This window comes from Podarcis melisellensis (genome assembly GCF_964234715.1).
Source record: "Podarcis melisellensis genome assembly, chromosome: 1".
In the NCBI taxonomy this organism is placed as follows: domain Eukaryota; kingdom Metazoa; phylum Chordata; class Lepidosauria; order Squamata; family Lacertidae; genus Podarcis; species Podarcis melisellensis.
The window spans coordinates 83624327-83648765 of record NC_138528.1 but is presented as its reverse complement, the minus strand read 5'-3'; the positions used below and the strand labels follow the sequence as shown (position 1 = coordinate 83648765).

The 24439-nt window shown below is 44.5% G+C and overlaps 1 protein-coding gene across 1 annotated transcript in view; it reads right to left on the bottom strand.

Annotated features, from left to right (window-relative positions):
- The window catches only part of CHPF (chondroitin polymerizing factor), a 29086-nt gene extending 9807 nt beyond the window's left edge, over positions 1–19279 (bottom strand). The window contains exon 1 of the mRNA XM_081884012.1: positions 17801–19279. Within this exon, the coding sequence (XP_081740138.1) occupies positions 17801–18105 (305 nt within the window). The 5' untranslated portion in view covers positions 18106–19279. The remainder of the gene's footprint in view (positions 1–17800) is intronic.
- Between the last annotated feature and the right edge of the window lie 5160 nt (positions 19280–24439).

The following is a 24439-nucleotide window of genomic DNA, read 5'->3' as shown; positions in this document are numbered from 1 at the left end:
GGGTAGCACCAGGGACGGGGGTTAAGCCCATCATTAATCCAAGCATAGCTAGCAGTAACCTGGCGATGGATTAGGACCCAGCATTCGGTCAAGGGCAAGATGAGCTAACTCATATCAATGAGGATGCCAGATCTTTCACAGACATCAACATCAGGGCAACCACAGCCAGGGCTGTCTTAAGCATATGCAAAGATCCACCCAGCGCCCCACCCCAGGTTGCCCAGAGTTGTTGAGCTTTTTTTAGGGGGGAACCCCAAAGTTGTTAACATTTTTTTTTTTTATAAATTTTTTATTAATTTTAAACAGCGTAGAAAACAGAATAAAAAACAAAAGAGAAAAAGAAAAAAGACATACAAACAAACATACATGACTTCCCCAAACCTTCCCATCACTGCACCCTTATTTTTAAATTAGCTTTAAGCAATCCTTCTTTCAATTTTAAAACAACAACTTTCTTTAAAATTTCTTGAATTTAAACTTTAACAGCTATAATTCTCTAATTTCATAGCCCTTGACATCTTATCATTCCAAAATTTTACAAAAGTTCTTAAGATACACTTTGAATTTTTTCCAGTCCTCTTCCACCGTCTCTCTCCTCTGGTCACGGATTCTGCCGGTCATCTCTGCTAGTCCCATATATTCAATCACCTTGATCTGCCATTCTTCCAGAGTAGGTAGCTCTTGAGTCTTCCAATACTTTGCTAAAAGAATTCTTGCTGCCGTGGTTGCATACATGAAAAAAGTTCTATCTTTCTTTGGAATCGTTTGGTCGACCATGCCCAGGAGAAAGGCCTCCGGCTTCTTTACAAATGTCCACTTTAGGACCTTCTTAATTTCATTATAGATCATTTCCCAGTAGGCCTTAATTCTTGGACAGGTCCACCAAAGATGATAAAAAGTTCCTTCACATTCATTACACTTCCAGCACTTGTTATTGGGCAAATGATATATCTTTGCAAGCTTGACTGGGGTCATGTACCACCTATAGATCATTTTCATTATGTTCTCTTTTAGGGCACTACATGCCGTAAATTTAATGCCTGTGGTCCATAACTGTTCCCAGTCCGCAAACATAATATCATGTCCGATATCTTGTGCCCACTTAATCATTGCTGACTTTACTGTTTCATCTTGAGTGTTCCATTTCAGCAGCAAATTATACATTTTAGACAAATTCTTAGTATTGGATTCCAATAGCTCTGTTTCTAACTTTGACCTCTCCTTCTGAAATCCTAGTCTCCTGTCTTGCTTAAACATCTCATTAATCTGATGATAATGTAACCAATCTCGAACTTTAGATTTTAGTTTCTCAAAGCTCTGTAATTTAGGCTTTTCACCATCGTATTCTATAATTTCATAATATTTTGGCCAATCTGATTCCATATTAAGTTTTTTTACCGCCTTGGCTTCCATAGGTGACAACCACCTGGGGGTTTTATTCTCCAACAAATCCTTATAACGATTCCACACATTATATAATGCTTTTCTGACAATATGGTTTTTAAAGCCTCTATGAACCTTTACCTTGTCATACCACAAATATGCATGCCAGCCGAAGTTGTTATCATATCCCTCCAAATCCAAGACATCTGTATTCTCAAGAAGTAGCCATTGTTTCAGCCAGCAAAAAGCTGCTGCCTCATAATAAAGTTTTAAGTCCGGCAGGGCAAAGCCCCCTCTATCCTTTGAGTCAGTTAAGATCTTAAATTTTATTCTGGGTTTTTTGCCCTGCCAGACAAAATTAGATATGTCTTTCTGCCACTTCTTGAAACAGTCCATCTTGTCCAAAATTTGCAGTGTCTGGAACAAAAACAACAATCTCGGCAATACGTTCATCTTAATAACAGCAATTCGGCCTAACAAGGAAAGTCTTAGCCTAGACCAAATGTCAAGATCTTTCTTCACTTCCAACCAACATTTCTCATAATTATCCTTAAACAGATTCATATTCTTAGATGTTAAATTCACCCCCAGATATTTCACTTTTTTTGTTATTTCCAAACCCGTTTCCCTTTGGAAACTATCTTTTTCCTCCGTTGTTAAATTTTTTCCCAACACCTTTGTCTTCTGTTTATTTAATTTAAAACCTGCCACTTGACCAAATTTTTCAATAAGCTCCAATACCCTTTTTGTACTGGCTTCTGGTTTTTGCAAGGTCAAAACTAAGTCATCTGCAAATGCTCTTAACTTATAATGTTTAGCTCCGAGCTGTATCCCTTCTACCAGCTGGTCTCTTCTAATCATGTTTAGCAGTACCTCCAGGACCGATATAAACAATAGGGGGGATATTGGGCATCCCTGTCGTGTCCCTTTTTCTATCGGAATCTCATCCATCACCATACCATTCACAATTAGTTTAGCCTTTTGCTCAGAGTATATTGCACCTATACCATTTTCAAATTTTTGGCCTACCCCCATCCCTTGCAGATTCTTCTTCATAAAGCTCCAACTAATGTTGTCAAAGGCTTTCTCCGCGTCCACAAAAATCAAAACTGCTTTTCTGTTTATATTCGTCTCTAAAAGCTCCAAAATGTCTATAATGTTCCTCACATTGTCTGACATATGTCTCCCTGGGAGAAAGCCTGTTTGGTCTTTATGAATCTCATCCAGTAACACTTTTTTCAATCTTTTTGCTAAAATGTCTGCAAAAATTTTATAATCCACATTTAAAAGTGAGATAGGGCGATAGTTCTTAACTTGATGCTTCTCAGTTTCTGTTTTCGGTATGAGTGAGATAAATGCTTGCTTCCACGATTCAGGAGCCTTTTCCCCCTCCAAGATTTGATTACACACTTCTTTCAATGGTTGTATTAGCCATTCCTTAAGTGCTTTGTAGTACCTTGCGGTCAATCCATCTGGTCCTGGTGATTTCCCCAATTGCATACCCTGAATGGCACCCTCTATTTCTTGGTCTGTAATTTTCTCATTCAGAATCCTTTTATTATTTTCACTGATCTTTGGAAGTCCATATTTTTTAATAAAATCTTCTATCTCTTGTTCATTCTTTGGCCCTTGTGCATATAGTTTCTTAAAAAAACTTTGAAAACAATTACTGATCTCATTTGGTTTACTGATGAATTTCCCCTCTACCTCGAGGGATGTTACCGTGTTCAGCTTTTGCCTCTTTTTCAGTTGCCATGACAGCAGTTTCCCACATTTATCTGCTGACTCAAAAGTCTTTTGCCTCATTTGTTTTATTTTCCATTCTATTTCTTGATTTATCAGTTCCATATACTGAGTTTGTTGGTACTTTATTTCTCTTAAAATCTCTTGAGACTTAGGTTTGGATCTCAACTTCTTTTCTCCTTCTTTCATCTGTTCCCAGATTTTTTCTTTTCTCTCATTCTGTTTTTTCCTTTTTATAGAATTTTGCTGAATTAGGAAACCACGCATCACGGCCTTACTAGCATCCCACACTATTCTTCTTTCCACGTCTGATCTTAAGTTCACCTCGAAGTAGTCTTTCAGTGTCTTTTGGGCCTTTTTGTAAATAGCTTCATCTCCAAATAGGGTGTCATTCATTCTCCATCTGAAGTTTCCAGCTGTTGTCAGTTTCATGTCCATCCTTATTGCGTTATGGTCGGAGCAGGTTTTTGGGCAGATTTCTGTCTTTTTAACCCTTGGTGCCAGATTGCTAGAGATCCAAATTTGGTCAATCCTGGTCCACGTCATCTTTGCTTCAGGGGGTTCCTTGTTCTCCAAATATCAATCAAGTCCATGGTGTCAGTCAGCTCGAAAAAGGTCTTTGGTAATCTCCCATCTTTAGAGATTGTTTGTCTTTGCGCTTTGTCCATGTTTGTGGAGACGACTCCATTCATATCGCCCATCATTATGATTTTAGAGTCCATGTGATCCATTAAAGTCTCATGCAACTTCTTGAAGAACTCTGCCTTCCCCTCGTTAGGTGCATAAGCTCCTACAATCAAGATCTTTTCTCCATGTATTTGAATTTCCACTGCCAGATATCTTCCTTGTTCATCCTTGAAGATCATTTTTGGTTCTAATCTTTCTTTAACATACATCACTACCCCTCTTTTCTTAACTTTGTCTGACGAAATGAATTCCGATCCTAGTCTCTTGTTTATCAACAGTTTTCTGTGTATCCTGGCAATGTGGGTTTCTTGCAGACATATTACATCTAGATGTTCTTTCTTTAATATATGAAATACTTGGCCTCTTTTTCGAGGGTGGTTCAGGCCATTACAGTTCCAACTCAGAAGTTGCAGAGACATTTCGTTACTGGGCTTCTTTTCCACCGACTGCTCCAAGTGCTTGTTCCTCGTCTCTCGGTGCTGGGGTCAGGCCAAATGATAAGTTTGTTATATCCAGTACCTCCCTCTAAGTCACAGTTCCTTTTTGAAAATCCTCAGCGTTTCTTTCCAGGAATTGATCTTTCTCTTGGATTGTTTTGATTTTAATTTTTTTCCCTTTGAAGTTGAAGGACAACCCCTGTGGGAATTCCCACCTGAATCGGATGTTATTTGCTTTCAATAAATCCACTAGGTCTTTAAATTGGGCCCTAACTTCCAAAAAGTGTTTAGGGATATCTTTGAAGATCTGTATTTGGGAGTTTTTGATGATCAAAGCCTTCTGGAAGTGAAGATTCAATAGTTTGTCCCTTTCTTCTTTGGATCTCAGCGTAATTAAACAATCCCTTGGTTTCTTGCCTTGTTTCCTGCCAATCCGGAAGGCTGTGGCTATTGCAAATTCGTCTTCCTCTCCTTCCAACTCGTCCGTCCAAAATTCTTGGAATTTGTCTGTGAGAAATTCCCCAAGGTTGTCCTCTTCCTCCTCTGGTACCAATCTTAATTTCAAATTCTTGCTTTTTCTCTCCAATTCCATAAGTGCCAAAGTAGCATCATGTTCATGTACTTTCTTTGCAATAGGTGCAAATTTTCCCCTGGTTTCCTCGGCAGTGCTCCTAGCGGTCTCAGCTATTTTCCTTGTCTCGGTACTTTCCTGAATTAAACGGTTAATAGAGTCAGTATTTGAAGATATTGCCGTTGTGTTCAGGTCCAGTCTTGTTGTCAACTCCGTCAGTTTCTTGGAATTCTCTGTTGATTGCTTAGTAAGTGCTTCTAAAGATTGATTTATTCTGAGCAGAGCCTGTGTCATAGAATCCATTGATGCCGTTGTGCCTTTTTCCTGTGCAGCTGCAGCTCCTGTTAAAGAGCCTCTTTTTTGAGCTTGCTTTTGAGCTTGTTTTGTTTTGCTTCTTGTTGATATCTCTTCCAGTGGAGTGCTCATAACTCAAGGTCATTCACACAGGAAAGTTGTAAATGGAAAGTCCCACTTTCCTGCCTTGATTTTCTGTTCTAGTCCTCTAGAGGGAGAAGTTGTATCCAGATAACTGTAACAAAGAGACAGGGGAGCCAAAAGCCATGCAAAGTCCCGGAAAGAAAAGTTTATCCAACAGTCTTACTTTGTTGCTACTGAAAAAGTTACAAATTTTGCCCTCTAAAGTCCCGATACTTTTGTTTCAAAAGAGGTCTTACTTTGTAGCGCCGCTTTTTCTTTGACAGTTCTCTCCCAGGCGCTCACCGCTCAGGCAGCCCGGCCAGGGGTATCGACAGCGGAGAGTTTCCCTTTCTAAACTCTCTTCGTTTAGCAGGTTAAATTAAGTCAATCTTCTTCCCCCCCTCTCCCGCTCAAAAGGGGGGGAGGTCCCCTCAGATATCAGGTTTAACAGATTTCAAGATAAAGTTCCTTTTAAATATAGCTTGTTCCTTTCATTGCTACTTAAATCGTGCAGTTCCGGGAGGCTGACTTCCTTATTCTTCGCCTTCCCGCTTTCAGCCGAATCTTCTTAATTTACTGAATCCATTAACTTTATATTTGCCGTTCTTACTCACGGGTTGTTGTTGCCAATCGGTAATTTCAGGAAGGAATCGGCGCTCTCCGTTAATGGCGACGCGGCTTCGCTCCGCAAGCTGGGTTGCGATCCTCAGCACCGCGCTCACACCCGGTGCCGTTCCGGAGCCTTTAAAAAGGCTCTTTCACGATACCGGGGGCGCAAAGGTGCCCACCGAATCTCCTTGTCCACAGGCTTCAGCGCCTGTGATTTTAGGGGTCCCCCGCTCGCCGTAGCGGGACAGACCCGAACTTACGGAGCAGTCCTGCTTCAGAGCTTGAAGCAAGGACCGCCATTAACGCTGGCGCCGACCGGAAGTCCCAGTTGTTAACATTTTTTTTAGGGATGGCCAGTGAGGTGCGCACAACAGGGCCGGCCTGGCCGGCCATCTCAGCAACAACAGAGTAGCCCGTGGAGGTGGTGGCGGCAGCAGAGCAAGGCCAGGACCAGCAGCCGGGGGGGGGGCAAGCAGAGCCCAGTGCTACAACAGTTGAGCCCGAGGAGGCGGCACTCTGACGGCCTCTGCTCCGCTTGCCAGTGGCTGTCGGCTCTTCCCAATCCCCGGACTCCAAATCTCGGCCCCAGACTCTTGGCCTGGCGCCCCTGAGAGTCCTAGCACCTATACGTAAGACGGCCCTGACCACAGCAATAACCAAGAATGTGTTCTGCAACTTCTATAAGAAACTCAGACTCTCACACAAAGCAACAGAGGATCCCAGAGTGCAACCTCATTGCCTCTGAAATCATTTCCGCATTATTCTCCAGCATGAGGCTCAGGTTCAGCATCTTTCTGCATTGTTCTTTCCACTAAAGGAGATCTGAACTGGTTCCCCAGCTCAGAAACCAAGTTTCCATGAAGGCTGAGGGGGTACCACCACCATATATCTGAGTGCAACCCCTACGATCGACAGATTCCTTGCATCTCTTAAAATATTGACTCTCACTAAGAGAGCAAGAAGAATGTATATTTAAAGAAGAGTAGAAAATATTTATTTAATATATGGAAAATAATTGTACACAGCTGAAAACGCGGTCAGCATTAAGATAAATTCAACAGAGTAAACAATATTTGATTGATGTAAAAAGTGGAAAATTGGATTTGAATGGTTATAATAAAATATGCAGGAACGTATGATATGTAAGATGAACCATGGAAGGAGAAGAAGAGAAGTCATTGGATATTTTAACGTTTGTAAAATGTTTATTTTGAAATGTAGAAAAATGAAAACTCATATTCACACACACACACACACACACACACATGCTGCAACTGAAGCCAACCTGCAAGACACCCAGATGGACAAATTAGCAAAATGCTAGAGAGGGTAGCCATGGCTGAGCAGATCTCACTTGGCCGAGTCCTCAGCTTCCATGCTAGACAGCCCCCTAAGGAGCTAATCATAATCCCCAACTGAGTAGCAAGAGGAAGGAGCAATAGTGTAAGGCTCAAGAGTGTGAAGAGAAGGGGAGGGTGTCAAGACTAGAATCCAAACGCCTAGGGAATTTAGCTTCCCACCATAATTTGACTGCTGCAATTGTGAATCTGGAGGGGGCGGAAAGACTCTGACATCTCCCAGTTAGGTAGGGGCTGCGTTAAGAAAATGGGGAGGGGGGGTATCTTGCTCCCTGTGACATTACAGTTGGTGTTAGGATGCAGGTGGCCTGTCTCTTACAATAAGTTTCAGGTTTTAATTATTCAAATGCAGCAGGAAACCATTCCTTCCTTCCTACCCACCCACCCACCCCCATTCCACTCACACAGTGGGCTCATTCAGCCCCTCCGCTTCCTGCCCATCCCACCCACCCTCACTCACTCACTCCTGGGGACAACACAGCTCATTCAGTCCTCGTCCCTCGTCCCTGGGCCCCCAACCCCTAGCATTGATCTCACCCGTTTTTGAGTTGAGGGCACGCAGGAGAAAGGAAGAGATGGTAATCCTGCCCCCCCCCCCACACATCATGACTGGGAAGGGGGTGGGGAACAGGGATGAGGGGTGCTCATGGGGCTCACTTAGACAAGCAATACTCCCAAGGCTGGAAAGGTGAGAAATAAATGGGGCCAACACACTCTGCAGAGAGAGGCAGGCAAGGAAGGAGTGGTGGTGGGAGAGAAAGCAAACACAGAAGATCTGGCACAGAGATGCTGAGGATAAAGGCTTGACATAGTTAAACCTTGTAAGGAACAGGACAATTCCCTGAAAAGGAGGGAGGGAGAGACAGAGAGAGAGAGAGAATGCAGAGAGATAATAAAGGCAAGGCAGTCTTTTGAACTGCTAGCAGGCAGTATTAACCACCAGTATTAACCCCAGCAAACACAGACAGACACATGCACACACTGAGAGTGGGAAGGAGCAGATGTCACTATAAATTGTCGGAATAAATGACACTCTTAACTAAAAAGAGCAATGAACTGGGCAACCAGCAAACAGAATGTGTGACTATAGGAGCAGCAAGTCTCCTGATTCCCTTTCCTGGAAACACACAAACGCATGCACACACACACACCTCATTCCCATCTCTGGGGAAACAGTGGCCAGGTATGCATGATCAAAGCCTACCTTAAGTAAGCCAAGTTAGGTACAATGTTTGTGTAACTGCACACACCCTCTGAGTGCCCACACTGCTTCTCCCTTTCATGCAAGCAGCAAAACAAACTAGGAAGCTACAGTGAGTCCACCATGATTTAAAGTAGGGCTCTAAATCCTGACTTGTTTGGAAGCCCTTAAACACATTTCCCAAATTGCAAATCCTGGGAAGGCATGGTTAACTGCAGCTTTCTGGCTTGATTCTGCACTTGCACAAAGGGAGAAATGAAGAGAAAAATGGCTGCATTTGAGAGCACAAAGCCTGTGTATATCCTGGCTCATTAAGCTAGGATCTGATAGTATAAAGCAGGCCAGAAACTTTAGAATGTGGTTCTTTGTCACTGTTAAAGCTCACTATGCCTGTGCCTTTGGGCTCTCCGCACTCCAGACCCAAAGGGAGAAAGTGTTCCCTGCCCACATGGAAATCTCTGCATGGCTCTGATTTCAAGAACTGAGCCTGTATCCTACTGGGTTACACAGAGTTAATGGGGCCACTACAAGACTACAAGACGCGGGTGGCGCTGTGGGTTAAACCACAGAGCCTAGGACTTGCCGATCAGAAGGTCGGTGGTTCGAATCCTTGCGACGGGGTGAGCTCCCGTTGCTCGGTCCCTGCTCCTGCCAACCTAGCAGTTCGAAAGCACGTCAAACTGCAAGTACTGCTCCGGCGGGAAGGTAAACGGAGTTTCCGTCCACTGCTCTGGTTCGCCAGAAGCGGCTTAGTCATGCTGGCCACATGACCCGGAAGCTGTACGCCAGCTCCCTCAGCCAATAAAGCAAGATGAGCGCTGCAACCCCAGAGTCATCCACGACTGGACCTAATGGTCAGGGGTCCCTTTACCTTTACAAGACTATACAGGCTGCAGAGACTGCGATTTTTTGTGCCTGGAGCATCAAAGGTGGGAGGGTGGAATGGACCTCTTTCCGTGGGATACTTTCTACACTCCATATTGTGTTTGCTACAGAACTCAACTATGCTCATAGAAAGCTGCAAGAAGGATGTTCCCAGAATTGGACACTGCTGATCACAGACCATGCAGAATGACCTCAATCTTCCCAGAAGCAAATTCAGATAAGACAAGGAGTGAGGAAAAGAAGCTCCAGCAGCTGAACCAAGAGATAAGAAGCAAAAAGCCCATCATCTAGTGGGGGACGACTGCCATGCTCCCTTAAAAACCTATTCTCCTGACCCTGAACCCACATACTTAAACCATTAGCCTCCTCCTTCATTTCAGCTGTTATTAAATAATAATACTGCAAGATGGCGCTGTGCTTGTTTTGTTTTAAATTGTGTGGATTTGTTATAATCTTGCAAGTTGAGAAAGGCATCCAAGAAGTGTAATAATTATTATTCATAGATCACTACCAAGCATTAAGGAGCTGCCCCTCTTGCTTTTCTTTCACCTCTTCTCTGTTCACCAGCACATCCTCCTTGAACCAAATAGGCAAACCTTTTTGGAACGAAAATATCCGCCTAATGAAGTTAAACAACAGATCAACAAAGCCAGACTGATACTCAGAGAGAACTTGCTGCAAGACAGACCCAAAAGAGAAAATAACAGAACACCACTAGTAATCACATACAGCTCCCAAGTTAAAACAGTCCAACACATCATCAGAGATTTACAACCTCTCCTGGACAACGACAGTTCTCTTTCCCAAGCTCTGGGAGGAAGACATTTCATTGCCGACAGACAGCCACCCAATCTTAAACAACTCCTCACCCACAATAATACAGCAAGCAGACTTAACGTGGACACTGGTACCAGAGCCTGTAATAAACCCAGATGCCAACTTTGCTGCCACATACACCCAGACAGCACCATCACTGGACCCAACAACATCAAACATACCATCTCAGGACTATTTAATTGCTCATCTTCTAACATTGTGTTTGCTATCAAATGCCAACAGTGCCCTTCAGCTCTCTATATTGGACAAACAGGCCAAACCCTATGCCAAAAGATAAATGGACATAAATCTGACATCAGGAATCACAAGACAGAGAAACCAGTAGAACACTTCAATCTCCCAGGACATTCTATACAAGATCTCAAAGTAGCTGTCATATTACAAAAGAATTTCAGAAATAGACTGGAAAGAGAAGTTGCTGAATTACAAATTACCAAACTTAAAACCATGGAGAGACCTGGTCTGAACAGAGACAATGGATTCTTATCACATTATACATGATAAAGCTATTTTTGGCCATCTCATCCCTTGCTTTTTCCTGTAAGACCACACCTATCAACCAATCACCCATTCCCACCACCCTTCTGAGTAATACCCCTCCCCACGCTCTCACTATATATAAAGGTCGGGTGACTTCTGTTTCAGTGTATCTGAAGAAGTGTGCATGCACATGAAAGCTCATACCAAGAACAAACTTAGTTGGTCTCTATGGTGCTACTGGACAAATTTTTTATTTTTAAAAATATATTTCTTCTAAATCTTGTGTAGTTCTTTATCTCCTCAACATCTGATGCAAGGGTGTTCCACAGGGAGGGTGCCACTACCAAGAAGGCCCTCTGCCTGGTTCCCTGTAACTTTGCTTCTCACACTGAGGGAACCAGCAGAAGACCCTCGGTGGAGGGTGGAGACACTCCTTCAGGTATACTAGGCCAAGGCCGTTTAGGGCTTTAAAGGTCAGCACCAAAAATTTGAATTGTGCTTGGAAACACACTGGGAGCCAATGAAGACCCTTTAGGACTGGTATTATATAGTCCCAGCTGCCATTCCCGGTCACCAGTCTAGCTGGATTAGTTGTAGTTTCCGAGTCACCTTCAAAGGTAGTCCCACGTAGTGCATTGCAGTAGTCCAAGTGGGAGATAACCATAGCATGCACCATACTGGCGAGACAGTCCGTGGGCAGGTTGGGTCTCAGTCAGCATATCAGGTGGAGCTGGTAGACAGCTGCCCTGGACACAGAATTGACCTGTGCCTCCATGGACAGCTGCGAGTCCAAAATAACTCCTAGGCTGCGCACCCTGTCCCCCTAAAATAGTACTTCTGTCTTATCAGTATTCAACCTCAATCTGTTAGCTGCCATCTATCCTCCAACCGCCTCCAGACACTCACAGAGGACCTTCAATGGTTCTGATTTAAAGGAGAGGTAGAACTGGGTATCATCCACATACTGGTGAACACCCAGCCCAAACCTCCTGATGATCTCTCCTAGATGTTGAAAAGCATTGAGGAGAATACAGAGCCCTGAAACACCCCACAAGTGAGAGCCCAGGGGTCTGAACACTCATCCCCCAACACCACTTTCTGGACACCACCAAGAAGGAAGGAGTGGAACCACTGCATCACAGTGCCCCCAGCTCCCAACTCCTCTAGACGGTCCAGAAGAATGTCATGGTCAATGGTGTCAAAGGCCGCTGAGAAATCCAGCAGAACTAGGAAACAGCTTTCACCTTTGTCTCTAGCCCGCCAGAAATTATCGACCAGCGCAACCAAGGCTGTTTCAGTCCCATGATGAGGCTTGAATTCCAATTAGAAGGGATCCAAATGGTCCACATCCTCCAGGCATGCCTGGAGTTGTTCAGCAACTACCCACTCCATCACCTTGCCCAAGAATGGAAAATTTGAGACTGGGCGATAGTTGGCCATATTGGCTGGGTCCAAAGATGTTTTTTAAGAAGCGATTTAATAACCACTTCTTTAAGCAGGTCTGGAAAGACTCCTTTACAGAGGAAGGTATTCACCAGCCCACGGAGCCCATCACCCAGCCCTTCCTGGTTCGCTTTTATGAGCAGGGCAGGCAAGGATCAAGGAGACAGGTGGTCGAATTCACTCGTCCAAGCAGCCTGTCCACATCCTCAGAGGTACAGACTGGAACTGACCCCATGCAACTTGACTAGACAGGATGCAAAAAACTTTCCAAAATCACTGCAGGAGATCTTGGGGTCCTCACCAGGCCCTGACAGCAAAGGTGGTTCCATTAGATTGTGAACCACCTGAAAGAGTCTCCTGCTGCTGTTTTCTGCAGATACAATAGAGGCGGCGAAGAAGGTCCTCTTCACCATTGCTATCGCCACTTGGTAGGCTCAACGTTGAGCTCTAACCCATGTTTGGTTTGATTCAGAATGAATTTTCTGCCCCCGGCACTCTAGCCGTCTCAGCAATTGTTTCATTGTCCTCAGGAAAACCACAGGGCCGTCCGAGCTCCATGCAATCGGAAAGGGTGCTTCAGAGCCAGACAGTCAATGGCCCTGTTTAATTCCGCATTCCAGCGGGCCACCAAGAAATCAGCTGAAAGGCCATGGTTTCTCCCAAAGAATAATGGGAACTGTAGTTTGTTAAAGGGTGCTAAAAGTTGTTAGAAGCCCACTATTCCATGGATTGGGGGCAGAGAGCTGATTTGATGTTATCTATTGCTAAAAAATGGAAAGTGATAAATACATTTTTTTAAAAAAGTTAGTGGGTGCAGACAACTCGGTATCAAAAACTTGAGTAGCTTGGTGTGTGATATGACTTCTCCCTCCTAGCAGATACACAGCAGTGTCATGTCCTTTGCCATTCATATGTTCTGCTAGGGACAACCATTCCTAACACTTGGTGAGCAGCAAGTTACAAGGACAAAATTAACTAAGTATTAAAGTGCAACCAGGGTGTGTGCCCAGACTTCAGCTGCCAGCACCGCTGGCTGCATATTTTGGAATAAACTGGAAATGTGGAAAGAAGGATCCACAATAGTACAAAGCTATGCAATGATATCCTAAATCATCTCCATTAAACACAGAAAACTGGTACTTTCCTGGTCAGCAATTTGGACTAAGGGAACATTCCACACAGGGAGAAGGAAAACCTTATATGGTGTGCAGGACTCAAACAAACATGCCAAACAATGGCAAATCATTTATGGACATACCTAAAGGTCAACTGACATGATCACATTTTGGGGCTTTTATACCATTTGCACTATTTTTGTCATTCTGGATTAAATAGATTTGTACCAATACAAATGTCCAAGTGCCCCATCATCAATGTGGACCCTTATAGGAAATATTTGAATGCATGCTTAACTATCAATATGTGTTGACTATTCACATGCATGAACAAAGGGAGCCACAGGACTTTAGTGAAGCATAGCAGCCAGCCCTTTCCTGGAAATTACTTGTTTTCAAAGTCTGGAAGAATCCCCCACTCAAAAAGCCATAGACTATGGAGAACACAAAAGCAAAACCACCTTTTCTGCACAACTGCAAATTAAGTTTTTGTGGGCATGGTAAATCAGGATCTGAGCATACAGTAGAGCACTTAGAAGACTCCACCATGCTCTCAGCTTATTTGGGCTGCAAAATAATAATAATAATAACCTATCTAAAACAGTCAAAAGCATTTTTTGCCTTTGTGGGATATTCCTAGATGGAGCACTGTGCGGTCCATAAATAATGGACATTGCTGCAAGAAAGGAGGTCACTTTTTTAAAGGAAATAAGCACTTCTGTGCTAGAAAAGTGAGACCTGAAGAAGTATAAAAAGGTTTTTTGAGAAAATCTTCAAATTGCAAGGCACAGCTAAAAACAGGCAGAGAGGAGCAGTCTTTCTATAACTTTGTTGCCCCAAAATATCCATGCTGTGGGAAATTGCAGTCAAACAAAACAAGAAAACATAGGGCTAATTACCGTATTTTTCCGTGTATAAGACGCCCCCTATTTTGGGGGACTCCAAATTAAGAACACACCCCTCAGCACTACCCATGTGTAAGAAGAGGCCCAATTTTAAACCTAAATTTTTGGTTAAAACACCTAGTCTTATACATGGAAAAATATGGTAATGCATGAAGGGGTTAAGACCACAGTTCTATTGCTAGACTCAGTTAGGTCACACCCCCTCACCTTTGGTGAGGAAGTGAAGCTTCTTTCCTTTCCCTACACTATCTTTGTGCCATGTAATCGACCAGGAAGGACATGTCTGAACTTGCTAAGACTCGGTGTTTGAAGCTAATTATCTGTATTTTGTACCCAAGAGCATTCTACCTGTGTTCTTCTTGCTGCAGCATGGAATAATGCATGAATTTGGCATTTGGGTTTTGTTAGTAAAGCTTTTAAACGAGTGTGGTTTGCTCATTGACAGAGCGGTAAAGAGAGGGGCAAGTGCTGTAAGCAGATTAAACAGGATATGAAATGGGGTCTAACAACCTATATTCCCATGCTAAGCTGCAGCTTAACTCTATGACTGTTTTAAATTTTGCTGGAGGTTCTCCTCCGACGGAGTGTGTGCAAAGTCCTGTGTTTTGAATCCAGGCATCCAGCTGGTTCTTTTATTAATTAACCCACACAAGGGCCACATATCTTATTTTCTTCCCACACATGCAAGTACTCCTTTCTTTTACTATTACAGGAGGAGAGTGCAGAGTCTCCAATACATTTTACACATTGTTTTTTAAAAACACACAGAGAAAATTAATTAGTCAGTTCAACATGTGGTAGATTGTGATGGGAAATGCACTTTCCCAGTGACAAAATACAGCCTTTTGGAGAACTAGAAAAGTCCAGATCCCACCTTTATTCCATGGAATTCAAGGTGGTAGACATATAAAAAATAGGACTTTCATAAAGGAAAGTGCCAAAATCACCCAATAAGCTGTACAGAGATCTGCAGTATAACAGCTAAGAGAATGAACTATGAATAAAAAGTCCTTGGTTTAAATCTCACCTCTACAATGAGCTTAGGCCATTGCTTTTTGAAAATAGGCTTGGGCCACTCTCAGGTGGGCCTCAGAACCACAGACTGCTTAGTGCCTCCTCATTTGCCTGTCCAGCCCCCGTAACCATGCCACAGCCTTTCAGTTGGACCAGTATCAGCACAAGCAACTCCTTTTGCAAGATGAGTAACGGTGACAAAGCAAGAGAGAAGTTCAGGAAGAGTTGGAGGAAAGGAAGTTCTTCCTCTGAAGGAAAAGGGACAGGGGAGGTGTTATTAAAGGGAAGTGAGATAAAAGGTTAATATTTTTTATCAGTGGTAATAGAAAATAATAAACGAACAAATTGAACATAGAAAGGAAGTGGATAGAAAGGAAGTTTAAAGGAGGAAGAAGTGAATGTAAAAAGACAATAGAGGGAGGAAAGAAACTGGTTGGGGGGCAAGGGGTAAGTTGAGTATGGAAGGAGAATGGATGATAAAATTACTGGAGATGGGGGTAAAAACCTCTGAAAGGCAGGTAGCGTGAGAAGGGGGGAAATATAAAAGAAAAAGCTTTCTCCACTTTGTCTCTGGATCAACCAAATCTGCCTTAAATGGGGAGGTTGCCAAAATACCTCCAGAGCAAATGTCTGTACTTCACTTGAGGAAAGCTGAAATACCAAACTCCATATCACAAAGAAAATGCTGCAAGGAATGCAGCATTTTCCAAATTTAAGTTAGATATGATGTCAGTAATTGCCAACTAATGCCAAATTCTGCCTATTTGCCACCATTTTGTGCCTGCTCCTGCCCCTACACTTGGAAAGCCAGTGTGGTGTAATGGTTAGGGTGTCGGTCTGGAACCTAGGAGACCAGAGTTCGAATCCCCACTCAGCCATGAAGCTCAGTGTGTGATATTGGGCCAATCACTGTCTCTCAGCCTAACCAACCTCACAGAGTTGTTGTGAGAGTAAAATGGGGAGGAAAATAATAATGCAGCCCCCATTGAGCTCCTTGGAGGAAAAGGTAGTATATAAATGTAATAAAAATAATAATAATGCACCACTATTTTTTGACTGGTGGGCCTCAGCAATTTTCAGCCACTGCAAGTAGGTCCTAGGGGTAGAATATGTGAAATCCCCTGCACGAGGTAGCCTTAAGTACTTCATTTATCTCATTCTCTGCCCGCCTGCTAAATCAGTAATAATACTGACTTAGCTTAAAAGGTTATAGTAAGGATTACAGAAAGATAAAATAAATGAAATATTTTGAATATCCAAAGCGCTATAAAAATTAAAAATATTATTACATTTATTAAGGGAGGAGAAACAACTGTGTTGAAAGGTTCTGCAAAAGCCCAAGATATACACTGTTGTTTGATTAAGCCCTCATTCAGCTACCTCTGGAACAGCGATAGCCATCACTGCTTTTCTTTACTCAAGCCCAGTGCTTTTTTCCTAGAAAAATATGGTAGGTTCTGGTACTCACCATGAAGTTGTTACAGTAAGTGCCACACTTTTTAACACCAACAAAAGGAGGTGCAGTCACTGTGTACCCCCTGAGAAAAGCACTGCTCAAGCCCATTTCCTTTCAAAGGAAACTATTTGTACCGAAAGACTTCCTGAATAGGAAGAGCACGGCCCCAAGCTTTCCTGTGGGATGTCATAAAAAAGGAGGGCAGCAGTCTGAATGACAGAGGCAGAAAGAAGGGGGCTCAGAGAACCATAGCACTCCAGGCCCATGATCAGGGATTGGCTCTATTGTACCATGGCCCTCCACAGCTTTTTCATCCAAGGCCGAGTCTTCTCAAAAAGCAAGTTTTAAGCCTTGCAGAATATCTTAGGGAGAAGAAAAGGCAAAGGAGTAAACCCTTAGGTTGCTTGGCATCTTGTATGCCTCCTTCCAGCAACTACTGCAGCCAGGTTGGTGTCAAACATATTGCTCTGCTTCCTTTGGACCACATCAGTGAGGCCGAGAGGGGGGTCTTCTTGTCTGGGCAGCCCAGGACCTCCCGTACATACTGCCCAGGCTTGTGCCCCTGGGAGGTCACTTCAGTGATGCCAACACAGTGGTTCAACTTCACCCGTGGAGGCACACCTCTATGTCACTTGAGATAGGTGGATGCCAACAACAAAGCTCTCCCCCAGCCCACAGAGCCCTGAAGACCCTTAACCAATCTCTGACTGGAACCACCACAGGAAACAGCCCATGAATCTGCACGTTTGTTCTGAACATAGGCCCACTATGGATGCGCTTACCACATCTGGATAGGCAGTTAGGTGTTGCACATGGGAGGCATGGATTAAAGTCCCACCTATATCAGGGTTTAACTGTGTGGCCTCAGGCCAGTCACAAGTCCCCAGTCACCTACCTCCATAGGGCTGCTGTGAGGGCGAACACTATATTGATCGAATGTTATACTGGTTTCATTCAGCATTATGAAAAGATTGCTTACATACAAATATTTATGTCCACAGGCCAGCAGCTACATAGAACCACTAACAGGTCACATATTCCCATCACACGACCCCTGGCATATTCCCATCACACGACCCCTGCAGTATAACAAAGAGGCCGCAAATCACACCTACCTGTGAGCCTCTAAAGTCCACGGGAACCCAAACAGTGGCCAGATTACCTTGCGATTACATTTGAGCCAAAGCCCATTTTCCTGTTCCCTTTTCGATACACACCCTTTGCTCCCCCAAGCCACCCCATTTCCTCCCCCCCCATACCTGATAGTTTTCTTGGCAGCCTTGCCCGGGTTGGGAGGCTTGTAGGGCAGGACGCGGGGCTCCCAGCTCTGCTCAGGCTCCGTGCCCATCCCCACAGGGACGGAGTTGGGCTTGCGGGCGGCGTTGCCCTGCCCGCCTTGGTGCTGCTGCTGCTCCATGCCCCCATCTCGCAGGCTGCCCTGGCTGGGGCCGCAGGGCTCCTCCACCCAGGTGACGCTGAGCAGGCTGAGGGTGAAGCCCAGGGACACCCCGACCACCACAGGCCCCACAGGGCGCAGGAGGGACAGCACAAGGGAGAAGCGCATGGCGCCAGTGCGCTGGGGAGAGGCTGGGGCACCTGGGCACAAGCAGGGCAGCGTGGCAAGGGGGGGGAGCTGTCTCGAGTTGAAGGGGACACCGGGAGAAGCGCCTCGGTGGCCAAACAGGGGAAGGGGCTCAGGGCGTGCCTTTAAACCTCCTGAGGGGAAGGGGGGAAGCTGTGGGGAGTCCTGAGGCCAAGGAGCCCGGGGGCTCTTGCCCACGAAGGTCACCAGGGGGCCTCTCCGGCAGGCCCAGGGGTCATGGGGGTCGGTGGCTCCTGCCAGGAAGGGCCTCTCCGACGAGGCGCCGGAGCAAAGGGGGGGGGAGCGAACCGGGTCCCGGCTTCGGGTCCTGGGAAGGGGGAGGGGCCGCCGCTGCCAAGCAACGGAGGGGGCGGGGCGGGCCGGCCCAATTCTGGAAGACTTGCGGGATCCGGAGCCTTATTGGTCTAGAGCCGCCCCATCCCGACCCGCGAGGGAGCAGAAGGGCGGAAGGCGCGAGGGGCGGTGGGCAGGGGAGGCGCCGCTCCTGGGTTGTCTCGCAGGAGATCCGCCGCCGGCGCCGTCCGACGTGTCACCCCCGCGCAATCCCCGCCCCCTCCGCTCGACGTCACTGGGCCGGCCGCACCCCCAGCCAATGCCCGCCCGAAGATGCGCGCTCGTCAAAGCCCGCCTTAGGTTTTCTGGACCGTTGATTGAAAGAAGGTGCGGCGAGAGCGGGCGGGGGGTCCGCGGGCCCAGCTGTCCCGCGTGAGCCAGGCAAACTTCCGCTGCTGCTGCTGCTGCTGCTGCTTGTGATGATGCTGCAGGGAGGGAACTGGAGCGCAACCCGTTCTCATTCTGCTAGAGGTGGAGGCCTCGCGGGGCTCCCAGACCTCGGAGGGGTGCAGTTTTATGTAGTTTACTTTTTGTTATACCTTGGGAATTTCTAACAATGTTTTGCTTTTATTTTGTGCTTTGAACGCCATTTCTCGGAGCTCAAACTTACAAAAATTGCATACGCTCAAGAGTGTTTGCAAAAGAGACCTGTTGGCTTGGCAACCGTATCAACTGAGCATGCCCAAGCATCACTTGACTTGACCAGAAGGATTTGGTGGCAAAATTTGCAAAGGAGTGAGATTTTGATGTGCCTGAGACTGAAACTTTTAAGAGACTTAAAATTTAACACCACTCTTCACAAGATTGTTCAAAATTATTTGTGTGCCAAAACATTTTCTTCTGGTATTTGAGAAAAAATGGTGAAAAGTTGTTGTATCATTATTGCAATTTAAAATAAATTTAACAGTTTCAAGTTTTGTGTTTTTTATTTTTTCCACAATACATTATCCATTTTTGAAGGTGCAAAATAGCACAGCATAGCACACAAAATCAGGCCCCATGCAAGCAGAAAACTACTGGAGTAGGGAGGCACCTTTTATGTTAGTTACAGGGGTTGCAGCCTACTGTTGTTGTTTAGTTGTGTCCAACTCTTCGTGACCCCATGGACCAGAGCACGCCAGGCACTCCTGTCTTCCACTGCCTCCTGCAGTTTGGTCAACTCATGTTTGTGGCTTCGAGAACACTGTCCAACAATCTCGTCCTCTGTCGTGCCCTTCTCCTTGTGCCCTCCATCTTTCCCAACATCAGGGGCTTTTCCAGGGCGTCTTCTCATCTCATGAGATGGCCAAAGTATTGGAGCCTCAGCTTCAGGATCTGTCCTTCCAGTGAGCACACAGGGCTGATTTCCTTAAGAATGGATAGGTTTGATCTTCTTGCAGTCCATGGGACTCTCAAGAGTCTCCTCCAGCACCATAATTCAAAAGCATCAAATCTTCAGCGATCAGCCTTCTTTATGGTCCAGCTCTCACGTCCATACATCACCACTGGGAAAACCATAGCTTTAACTATACGGACCTTTGTTGGCAAGGTGATGGCTCTGTTTTTTAAGATGCTGTGTAGGTTTGTCATTGCTTTTCTCCCAAGAAGCAGGCATCTTTTAATTTTGTGACTGCTGTCACCATCTGCAGTGATCATGGAACCCAAGAAAGTAAAATATCTCACTGCCTCCATTTCTTCCCCTTCTATTTGCCAGGAGCTGATGGAGCTTCAGACCATATTTTGCGCTCTCATCTTTCGCCCTCATTAAAAGGTTCTTTAATTCCTCCTCACTTTCTGCCATCAAGGTTGTGTCATCTCCATATCTGAGGTTGTTGATATTTCTTCCAGCAATCTGAATTCTGGCTTGGGATTCATCCAATCCAGCCTTTCGCATGATGAATTCTGCATATAAGTTAAATAAGCAGGGAGACAATATACAGCCTTGTTGTACTCCTTTCCCAATTTTGAACCAATCAGTTGTTCCATATCCAGTTCTAACTGTAGCTTCTTGTCCCACATAGAGATTTCTCAGGAGACAGATGAATTGATCAGGCCTACTAGCCTACTAGTTACATTCTACAGATGGGAGTTTATTTGTATATGGGGCAGGATTCAAATGCAATCTAATATATTTTCATTTCAGGGTCATCCCAATAGGTGAAAGGCAAAATGGTGCCCACTGCCCACATGGAAACATGCAAGCCTGGCAGCAGAATCTTACTTCAACAACTAGGGATGAGGTCCTCTGCTGTACCTAAGTCAGTTTAGAGAGGACAGGAGGGGTAGTACTGAAGCATCTGTCATCCAACAGAGGGAAATAGATGGGAGACCTGAGAGGAACAGCCAGGGAGCTGCCATTGTTGCCCCCTGCCCAGCCCCAGCTGTTCACCTTAGTTTGCCTAATCTTAGGGCTGGCTTTGCTTACATCGTATCACAACAGGTCTTTACTACCATATTCTGCTGTATGTATAGATCAGACCTCATAAGTGTTGGGGAAGCCATTTCACATACTGTGGGCTCCTCCAGACAACCTGTTTATTTAGCATTTATCCTGATTTGCTTGTAGAGTTTTTATACCCCTTCTTGTTAACCATTACCCTCTTTTCAGTGCATTTCCATGTCACCTTCCAAACTGCAAAAGGTCTAATTCTTTTTTAAAGTGGATTTGTTGCACTAGGGCAATGGAGCCCATGGGTAGGGGCAGCTGCCCCCCTAAATCAAGTAAATAAATAAAAAAATACTTAACTGACCAATTGCATGGTAGATAACTGAGTTCTGCCCCCCACCAACATAAAGCCTGTCCCCCTAAAATAAATCCTGGCTAAGCCCATGATGGAGCCCTTCAATGGACCAGCAAATCTAAAGTTCAAGCATACACTTGTATCCCACCCACAAAATAGTGACAGGAGGCATCATTTGTGGCACGAAAAGTTACAGGATTTTAGCAGGAAACTACATGATGCCCAAAACATTTTGCAGGCACAAATTGTTATGAAAGCACGATTGTGTATAATCGCCACCGAAGATCACGAGCATAAATAATGATGAATGCTTAATAAAAATGATGCCTGAAAGGGCCCGTCATTTAAGAAACAACTTCCAAGGAAGGCAATCCCACAGCTTGTACTCGTCAGGAAACTAATTTCATTAGCCTAAATCTGATGCACTTAATTTGACTCACTTGCAGCTTGTTTTGAAAATGAACTCAGCTGCAGAAGAAAATAATATGGCCTGTGGGTAAAATGATTTTGTTGAGCCAAGGTAGATAGGATCCAGCTATCTAGCATTCCCATTTTAGTGTTTTTCTTACCAGTGCACAGTGCCTTATTTTTGGCTTTGTAAAATTGTTATCATGGTCATTACAATGCTCAAAATTATTTATGCATTAATCCATTAATTACTTTTGATTAAAAACTAATTCTTCACCTCATTTACAGTTGTTCCTGTTGTATCACCTGAAAGTTAGCTGCAAAGTCCCTTTATTTATTTTATCTAGTCATTAATGAATATATTCAGTGTTGTGACATCTAGGGCACTCTTCTCAGCTCCAATTTTGAATTTGATTTATTCTTGCATTTATGTCTAAACCCTACTTAAAAGTAATTTGGCTTTTCATTACAGAGCCTCATAGATCAGCTAAAACCATGTAACATGCACACACACAATATATATCTACAGTATTACTTTTACATTTTTCATATAAAACCCTAGTATTAGAACCTGTGATCCAAGTACAGTGGTACCTCGGGTTAAGTACTTAATTCGTTCTTAACCTGAAATTGTTCTTAACCTGAAGCACCACTTTAGCTAATGGGGCCTCCTGCTGCTGCTGTGCCACCGGAGCACAATTTCTGTTCTCATCCTGAAGCAAAGTTCTTAACCCAAGGTACTATTTCTGGGTTAGTGGAGTCTGTAACCTGAAGTGTATGTAAACCGGGGCACCACTGTACCTTCCACATCATTTTTCAGAAGGGTTGCAAAATTGCACAACTTTAGGCAGATCCACACCATCCACTTAGAGCAGAGCTTTCCAAGCATTTCATGTTGGTGACACACTTTTTAGACACGCATCATTTCGCGACGCAGTAATTCAGTTTTACTAGCAAGCCCTTTCCTGCCCCGGGATGAGTGCGGGAAGCATTCGCACCACCACTGCAGCCAACACACTAACGTGCCATGACACACATTTCGGAAAGCTCTAATTTAGAGCATATCCAACTGACATTTAAATCGCATGGCACCCCCCAAAGAAGCCAGGGAGCTGTAGTTTCCCTCGCAAAGTTACAATTCCCAGCATCCTTTACAAACTACAGTTCCCAGGATTCTTTGGGGGAAAACCATGCCCTTTAAATATGTGTTGGACAACAAAGAAACACAAAACTAGAACTGCCAGATGGAAAAGGGCACAGGGCTACTGCAACTTTAACAGCCACACAGAATAAAATATGCTATCAAGTATACATTGCATGACAAGCAACACCTGCTGAAATTCCCTTTTCCACATAAGGTACAGGAGCCCTGTTATTTCCAGCTGGCCAGACTACATAAAAAACCATATTTTTATTCCCCTCCAACATCATCTTTACAGTGCCACCCCTTGATTTGGCATTAGCCTCAAGCTACTAGCATTTCATATACCAGATCTTTAATGAATCAGACTGCAATCTTAAACACACTTACTAGGGAGTAAGTTCCATTAGATGTAGTGGGACTTCTGAGTAAACTTGTAAACTTGCATAGGATTGCACTATCACACACTGACACACAAAGGCTATCTATACCCAATAAACAGCCCCCCCCAAAAACCCTCTCTTTTACACACACACACACACACACACACACACACCTTCAAGCACATTATATTAAAGTTTCATTAGAATCCAAAAACAATTATGAGTCTGATATTCATTCAGTCTTATTATTTTTCTCAGACTCACAAAACTGATTTAATGTGAAAAGCCTGGCGTTTTGCTTTAGAACTCACACTCAGCCTTACATTTGAGCTGTTGTGTGGTAGGCATAGGCAACAAGTAACTGAAAGCAGGCAAAGATTTGGGCTGGTGGAGAAGGGGTACCCCATCCCTTCTCTAATGCCAGCAGAGAAATCAAGTGGGCTGCTGCATGGGGATAGAAGCGCGCCCCCCCCCCAATCTTTGTGAGCAGCATACAAATGCAGCAGGTTGCTGGAGAAGGGACCAAGCTCATTGTCCTTCATCAGCCAACCTTCACTAGCAAGTAAGCAGACCAGCCTTTGCAGCCTAGTAACTTTTATGGGCTTATTTTCAGGGTGGTTGTCACGATGTATACTTTGGTGGGCAATGATGGCATTCTGCATTTATTCCTTTGCTATTAATTGGCTTTCTCTCAGCCCATTTACCCTTGATCCTCCCCCCCCAAAAAAAAACAAATTCCTTTGATATATGTACACTTGGTGCTTACTGCACTTGGATTTGTGCCATATACTTCAAAGAGGTAGGCTGGTCTGAGCTGAAACTCAGTAGGCCTTGTGCTTTAAGGCAGCAGGAATATGGCTAAGAAAGGTTTGGTGCATCAGCTGCTTATCCCCATCCAGATAAGTGTTAAGCTGGTGACAGGCTAAGAAGACTGCTTTACCGGCCAGAGAGACTGGGATTAGGGTTCTGATGCCCAGACAATTAAAAAAAAAATTAAAAATGGTCTGATGTGCTGACAATACATGGGTGACATCACCAAGTCTTATACAACCACATAACCTTTGGAGGTGGATATGCATACATATGCATTTCTGCTTGACTATATTACTAAGACCTTTAAATAAAGGTTTCTCTAGGCTACAGGCCAGAGCTAATCACCTAGCACAGCAGAGGAGGATCTAAACTGTCTTAGCTGCTAAAGGCTGAGAGTGGGAAGGGAGGAGATGGCAGTAGGAGCAGCAGTGCCTCATCATCATTCCCACACATCCCACATGACACAGGGAGCTCAGCAGATGGTAAGTGGGATTCAG